At 49.1% G+C, this 7,410-nt stretch overlaps 5 protein-coding genes across 5 annotated transcripts; 3 read left to right on the top strand and 2 right to left on the bottom strand.

Moving 5' to 3' along the window:
- Positions 1 to 542: 542 nt before the first annotated feature.
- LOC136756906 (histone H1-like) lies at positions 543 to 1,263 on the top strand. Its single transcript, XM_066712355.1, has one exon. The coding sequence runs from the start codon at positions 564 to 566 to the stop codon at positions 1,206 to 1,208; it is 645 nt and encodes a 214-aa protein (XP_066568452.1). The 5' UTR covers positions 543 to 563; the 3' UTR covers positions 1,209 to 1,263.
- A 1,002-nt stretch (positions 1,264 to 2,265) lies between these two features.
- Positions 2,266 to 2,737, top strand: LOC136756842 (histone H2A-like). The gene has a single exon (XM_066712350.1). It carries the CDS (start codon positions 2,307 to 2,309, stop codon positions 2,688 to 2,690), a length of 384 nt encoding a protein of 127 aa, XP_066568447.1. The 5' UTR covers positions 2,266 to 2,306; the 3' UTR covers positions 2,691 to 2,737.
- Positions 2,738 to 3,587: 850 nt separating this feature from the next.
- LOC136756810 (histone H3) lies at positions 3,588 to 4,110 on the top strand. Its single transcript, XM_066712348.1, has one exon. It carries the CDS (start codon positions 3,648 to 3,650, stop codon positions 4,056 to 4,058), a length of 411 nt encoding a protein of 136 aa, XP_066568445.1. The 5' UTR covers positions 3,588 to 3,647; the 3' UTR covers positions 4,059 to 4,110.
- A 757-nt stretch (positions 4,111 to 4,867) lies between these two features.
- Positions 4,868 to 5,272, bottom strand: LOC136756874 (histone H2B). The gene has a single exon (XM_066712352.1). It carries the CDS (start codon positions 5,261 to 5,263, stop codon positions 4,889 to 4,891), a length of 375 nt encoding a protein of 124 aa, XP_066568449.1. The 5' UTR covers positions 5,264 to 5,272; the 3' UTR covers positions 4,868 to 4,888.
- Positions 5,273 to 6,237: 965 nt separating this feature from the next.
- LOC136756890 (histone H4) lies at positions 6,238 to 6,655 on the bottom strand. The gene has a single exon (XM_066712353.1). It carries the CDS (start codon positions 6,598 to 6,600, stop codon positions 6,289 to 6,291), a length of 312 nt encoding a protein of 103 aa, XP_066568450.1. The 5' UTR covers positions 6,601 to 6,655; the 3' UTR covers positions 6,238 to 6,288.
- Positions 6,656 to 7,410: the final 755 nt, after the last annotated feature.

The raw sequence follows: 7,410 nt of genomic DNA, 5'->3' as shown, positions 1-7,410 counted from the left end.
TCGCAGTGGTAGCAGAGAGGTGTTCATCTTAGGAGTCGTATATGTGACCGTCCGGGCGAGTTGTGCCGTGTGTTATCTGCACTTCACAAACAGCCATTTCATTACTCTATTGTAATCGTGTCAGATTTTATACCGGCTTCGGCTGATTCATCAGGGCCTCGGCTTCATAGCGAGGGGGCATTGTCAATGTTTAAGGAGGGTTTTAGTGACTTTAATTGGGGAAAATACGAGGAAGTCCGATCGAGGCGCCTGCGTTTGGAGGCAGTTTTGGAAAGTGTTCGGACTCTGGTTGAAAAACACCTCATGGTTATAATCGAAACCCAATTTATGACCGACTAACAGGGGGACCTCTTTGCAAGTACAGCGTGTGTAGCTAGTTTCTCGTCTTCTCTCGCCCAGTTTTCGCCGTTTTTCTGCCAGGAGAAAACACAAATCCGAGCGGCTGTGCGCCCAGGAGAAGCTGCGCGCCTGTGGTTGAGTCTACACGGTTCTCATGTGCTGTATAAGTTCCGCCCCTCTGCGCTGCGGCTCCACAGTCCGACTCGCTCGACACAGACACACAAATGGCAGAAGAAGTGGCTCCAGCTCCCGCCGCCGCGCCGGCCAAGGCGCCCAAGAAGAAGTCCGCCGCCAAGCCCAAGAAGGCCGGCCCCAGCGTGGGAGACCTGATCGTCAAAGCCGTGTCCGCTTCCAAGGAGAGAAGCGGCGTCTCCCTGGCCGCCCTCAAGAAAGCCCTGGCTGCCGGCGGCTACGACGTGGAGAAGAACAACTCCCGCGTCAAGGTCGCAGTCAAGAGCCTGGTGACCAAGGGCACTCTGGTGCAGGTTAAGGGCACCGGCGCTTCGGGCTCCTTCAAGCTCAACAAGCAGCAGGCGGAGGCCAAGAAGAAGCAGCCCGCCAAGAAGGCCGCCTCTACACCCAAGAAGCCAGCGGCCAAGAAACCCGCCGCGGCTAAGAAGCCCAAGAAGCCGGTAGCGAAGAAGCCGGCAGCGAAGAAGCCAGTGGCCGCCAAGAAGTCTCCCAAGAAAGCCAAGAAGCCCGCGGCGGCTAAGAAGGCGACCAAGAGCCCCAAGAAAGCCGCTAAGAAGCCGGCGGCGCCCAAGAAGGCCACCAAGAGCCCCAAGAAAGCCAAGGCGGCCAAGCCCAAGGTCGCCAAGCCCAAAACCGTCAAGCCGAAAGCCAAGAAAGCGGCTCCGAAGAAGAAGTGAAGGAATTGACTCCGACTCTACCCGCCTCGACCCCAACGGCTCTTCTAAGAGCCACCACTACTTCTTAACAGCGTTTTTCCATTTCTGTATCCAGTCTGTTCAATTGTCCACGAATTAGGTTCCTTGCCATAGCCCCCCACGTTGTGAACGTGTGTACAGGGCTTGTGAAGCACGGTGGTGTGAACGGGGCGGCGTGTCCTGCTCCGCTCCTGCAGCAGTCTCTCTCTCGGTGACGGGGCGAGTCACAGCGCAGCCGGCTGACTGACAGGGCGGGCTGTTGGCATGGGGTCGAGCGCAGTGCGCTGGGGCTGCTTCAGCGTTTTCCCAAGGGTACAGAGCATTATTTACATGAGTGTCAACATAATGTGCCCCCTCCGAAATTGTGCAGCCAAATGCTGATGATCGATGTAATATTGCAATATCATGCAGACCTATATTATTCTTCAATACTAAAATACTCCACGGCATGTCAGGATGAAATGTGACGTCACATCGCATCTTCAGTGAACCGTCATTACCCGTGTTGAGCTGCTCTGACAGGTGTTTGTCTTGAAATGAGAGACGCGCAACTGCAGCTGCAAGTTTGAACTGCACCGGTTATGAAGGGTCTGCGACCCTCACTGATTTCATGTGTCAGGATGGGTTCCTTAGTCATACCAACAATAGTGCTGGGGATTATACAGATATAAATTGTTAGCAAGTATTGGTACATGATTCTATTATACCCAATTCATATCGAAATACTACTGTCCAAACAGACATGTACAATTTCGCATACAGTTCAAATGGGACCCTAAATCACTGACTGGTTGTGAATGAAATGCTGACGGCTCTGCTCCGCCTGCTCTCTACAGTAAAGCTGCTGCTTCACCCTAAAGCGCAGGAGACCCGCTCCCGCCCCCTACTCCCGCTGGAAACAGACATCTGAGACCTGCGAGCGGATTGGTTACAGCTCCTGTCGAGCGCGCCTCAATTCAGCTCTGTGAGTGGACGGATGGAAGAGGAAGAAAGAACCAATCCCAAGGAGAGGAGCGTCTATAAAACACAGGCAGCGTAGTTCTTCTGTATCCCATACTTGCTGTATCTGACCGTGCGATCATGAGTGGAAGAGGCAAAACCGGTGGCAAGCAGAGAGCGAAGGCCAAGACTCGCTCCTCCAGGGCTGGACTGCAGTTCCCAGTCGGCCGTGTCCACAGGCTGCTGCGGAAGGGAAACTATGCTCAGCGGGTCGGTGCTGGAGCCCCGGTCTACCTGGCCGCTGTGCTGGAGTATCTGACCGCCGAGATCCTGGAGCTGGCTGGCAACGCCGCCCGGGACAACAAGAAGACCCGCATCATCCCCCGGCACCTGCAGCTCGCCGTCCGCAACGACGAGGAGCTGAACAAGCTGCTGGGTGGCGTGACCATCGCCCAGGGCGGCGTGCTGCCCAACATCCAGGCCGTGCTGCTGCCCAAGAAGACCGAGAAGCCCGCCAAGAAGTAAAGACCCCACCGAGTGACCGAACCCCAACGGCTCTTTTAAGAGCCACCCACACTTTCCTAGAGGCACGGCCTTCCATTTGAAGTGATTATGAAATCGAGATTCAGTGATACAGTGGGTTGTAAGCTCGGTAGTTAAATGACTGATCCCTTTTATGCCAAGTGCTACTTTCTCATTTGAAAAGCACGATATATTGCACTAAATACATAATGTATGCGGTGATTGTTACACTAATTCAAAATAAGCAGTTTAAAATGTACTGCATCTGTTCTGCGAGTGGTGCTGTAACTACACGACTTGCTCGACCTATATTGATCAGGCTATACACACTTATTGAAGCCGTCTCCACTCCGTATTTCAAAGCCTGTCGTTTATTTTATTAACATAATGCGCAATCACACACGTATCGCCCTCATGAACTGTACACAGTTGAAATGAGTGCAACCACAACGAAGCCCCCATTATTGCATCGTCACACGCTGCCAGCAGCAATTATCTTTAGCTGTTAAATCTTAATAACCTTTCTACAGGGATTGGAATAAACAATCCAGGTGACTTCTTAAACGGAACAATGAAATATAGTTTTTAATAAGATCATGTCTTAAATACAGGGGTACACATTCAACTTGTAACCTCATTTATTAAAGTATTAGATATGCGATAGTAATAGTCCCCATGCACTGATATCAGGCCGAATTAAACTAGTGTTGAAACGGCGGGAGGGAGAGAGCGAGGGGCAGTGAAACAGCCTGCTCGCTTAGGAGCTGTGGGGGGAGGAGACAGAACGCACTTACTAGCGCCTGAATTCAAAATGCCCAATCACTGCTTAGGATTCAAACTCTAACCAATCATCAGGCAGAATGAGGTTTAGCCAATAGCTCCAGGGTATTCCCTCTTTATAAAGCGTAGCGCCCGCTTTACTGTTTCATTTCTAGGTTGTTGCTTAGATATCAGTAAAGAATGGCCAGAACCAAGCAGACCGCGCGTAAGTCCACCGGCGGGAAGGCGCCGAGGAAGCAGCTGGCGACCAAAGCTGCCCGTAAGAGCGCCCCGGCCACCGGCGGAGTGAAGAAGCCTCACCGCTACAGGCCCGGCACTGTGGCTCTCCGGGAGATCCGCCGCTACCAGAAATCCACCGAGCTGCTGATCCGCAAGCTGCCCTTCCAGCGCCTGGTCCGAGAGATCGCCCAGGACTTCAAGACCGACCTGCGCTTCCAGAGCTCTGCCGTCATGGCTCTGCAGGAGGCCAGCGAGGCCTACCTGGTCGGCCTGTTCGAGGACACCAACCTGTGCGCCATCCACGCCAAGAGAGTCACCATCATGCCCAAGGACATCCAGCTGGCCCGCCGCATTCGCGGAGAGCGAGCCTAGACCCTGACACCCGACCCAGGCACGCCCGGAGACACAACGGCTCTTTTCAGAGCCACACAATTGTCTTTCAGAGGGCAGTTTCATTTTGGATACTAAGGCTATGTCTGTTTGTTTGTATTTTACACAAATGCAGTCTAGAATGTGCGAGCAGTTAAATAACCCACCCGCTACTCATGTTTTCTCTAAATAATGTATAACGTACGCATTGGTTGTTGTATTTTTCAGGGGGATAATAGTGATGTCGTTTGGCATTACGGTTTAGTGAAGCTGCCTTAACCTAGAGCTCCGTTTAATGCGGAGAGAAGTTCGAAGCGTCCGCCTGCCCTAACATGAATACTCCCGACTCTGCCACCAGCTGCGCCAGTGAGATTATTGGCTGTGATTGAGTCTCTGGCCGTGCAGCTTTAGGCACAGCGAGCTGTTGGTATTGACTATGTTTAAACCCAGTTTGTCAATAAATCAAATTAAGCACATGTATAAAATACGTTACATAACTTACAGTATATTACACTCCCAAACGCTGCTCCCTGTCTTATCATTCGAAAGTAAGATAGGTTTCTGCCTTGAAACTGCAAACTCTCCAGGTGTCATGGACATCCAGATATGCTTTTAACAGGGACATTAAATAGATACATAAAGTATACTTTACACGGTCACTTTTCCAGCCAGAAAACACTTAATACATACATCCGGGGCGGGGCAGATATCATACACTAAGACGCAAGAATAATACAAGGTAAAAGTAAACACTAAACGGAACCTCTTTCACAGACAGAGTGGGCGGCTCTTAAAAGAGCCTTTGGGTTTGGCGGGGTGGCGGTGGGTCCGGTCTACTTGGAGCTGGTGTACTTGGTGACGGCCTTGGTGCCCTCAGACACGGCGTGCTTGGCCAGCTCTCCAGGCAGCAGCAGCCGCACGGCGGTCTGGATCTCCCGGGAGGTGATGGTGGAGCGCTTGTTGTAGTGCGCCAGGCGGGAGGCCTCGCCGGCGATGCGCTCGAAGATGTCGTTGACGAACGAGTTCATGATGCCCATGGCCTTGGAAGAGATGCCGGTGTCCGGGTGCACCTGCTTCAGCACCTTGTACACGTAGATGGCGTAGCTCTCCTTCCTGGACTTTCGGCGCTTCTTACCGCCCTTCACCGCCGTCTTGGTCACGGCTTTCTTGGAGCCCTTCTTGGGCGCAGACTTAGCTGGTTCAGGCATGGTTGCGATATAATACTTTCTTCGCCCAACAAACGCTGAATTTATAGTAACCGTATGCAAATAATCTAGTATTACGAGAGAAGGCCAGTGATTGGTTAGCGCCACTGGAATCATCATTATGGCCTCTGATTGGCTACACTTGTACCAATAGCAATCCGTGTGACAACCAGACGTTGAGAAGGAAACCGAACACTATTGATTGACTCCAAACGAGCACGATGGTTCGAATGGCCTGCTCTCGTTCGTAAATTTCATGTTCTAATATCCAGTCACTTCCAAACACCAGGGAATACATTTCGACATGTTTTTATCACCAAAACACTCAGGAGTATCGTGAAGACATCTCCAACTTTACATTCCAAACTGTCTCAGTATTTAAACAGATCATATATTAGCAAATTACACGTTTTGAAGTGGTGTATCAAAAACAAGTCCTATATATATATATATATATATATATATATATATATATATATATATATATAATTAAATCTGTATCCTTCTTTGTTTAGTCGATTGTCACGGGGTTGTAATACATCCAAGTTAAACGTGGAGGAGAGAAGAGCGACATAACCGTCTGGATGAGCGAGGCAGGAGACATGTAGACGGGCTGACTGGCGAGCCACTATTCCCACACACTTATATTACATGCGTTTGTGGGTAAATGGAAACTTAAACATTGTATGGTTGTCTGGTTTAAAACTCGTGAACAGGGAGACATCAATGCTCAATTAGTTCTTAGAAAATATATTTTAATATTCCTGTCCACCCCGACACAGAAGCCTTTACAGACATGGTCTTAATCGTTGCGATAACTTCGCAAATTTAGTCACAAATACACTTTAGAATCATAGTGAAATACAAATCCAGATGAGGATATTGAAGCTTAGAGTTTAAATGTGTGCCACTCCACATACTATATAACGGAAAACTAAAGAAGAGAAAACAGTCAAGCTCCTTAGCAGAAAGTGTGGGCGGCCCTTAAAAGGGCCTTTGTGTTTCGAGATGATCGGGCAGGCTGTCGTTTAGCCTCCGAAACCGTACAGAGTGCGGCCCTGGCGCTTCAGCGCGTACACCACATCCATGGCGGTCACGGTCTTCCTCTTGGCGTGCTCGGTGTAGGTGACGGCATCACGGATCACATTCTCCAGGAACACCTTCAGCACTCCGCGGGTCTCCTCATAGATCAGCCCAGAGATACGCTTGACTCCGCCACGGCGAGCCAGGCGGCGAATAGCGGGCTTAGTGATTCCCTGGATGTTATCACGCAGCACTTTGCGATGACGCTTTGCGCCTCCTTTACCGAGTCCCTTTCCACCCTTTCCTCTTCCAGACATCGTAGCTTCAGCCTCTCAACGATTACACTAGAGAATGAATACAAACGAGGGGCTTGCGTTGTGTATTTCTACAGTCTGTGCGGACCTGATTGAAACTATGACGCGGCAGCAGCCCGGAGCTTCGTTCTCAGACTGCATTTGAACACATTTTCTGCCGAATTGAATCCCGATAGCCTCTGTTTCTGAAACACTTCATACATTTATAATGTAATTAGGCTTCCATGCACGAAGTGTTTCTATTGTTTCTGTTAGGATTATTATTATTATTATTATTATTATTATTATTATTATTAGGCTTCCATGCACTAAGTGTTTCTATTGTTTCTGTTAGGATTTTTATTATTATTATTATTATTATTTTTATTTTTTTATTTTTTTTCCTTCCGCCAAGAATTCTAATACCCCTAAAACGCTCATACATGCATTAAAACTGACGAAACTCACAAGTGTTGTAGAACTCACTTATACCTACACATGCAGTGAAAACTACACGTGTCGGTCACATGGTGCTGCCGACATATAGCGATTAGTGGCGAAATTGTGAATTGCTACAAAAATCTTCTCCAAAACCAACACACACATGCATATGCCACTTCATACATTTGTCATTTAGCAGACGCTCTTATTCAGGGAAACTTACATTTGTACCCATTTATACAGCTGGGCATTTTACTGGAGCAATCTAAGTGAAGTATCTTGCTCAAGGGTACAATAGCACCACAACCTTCCAGCTATGAGTACAGAGCACTAACCACTACTCCACAGTGCTGCCTAATTCAATTGTTTATCGTAAAACATCTTTAAGAACAT

Source organism: Amia ocellicauda, chromosome 1 (genome assembly GCF_036373705.1).
Source record: "Amia ocellicauda isolate fAmiCal2 chromosome 1, fAmiCal2.hap1, whole genome shotgun sequence".
NCBI classification, from domain to species: domain Eukaryota; kingdom Metazoa; phylum Chordata; class Actinopteri; order Amiiformes; family Amiidae; genus Amia; species Amia ocellicauda.
This window is presented reverse-complemented; position numbering and strand designations above follow the sequence as displayed.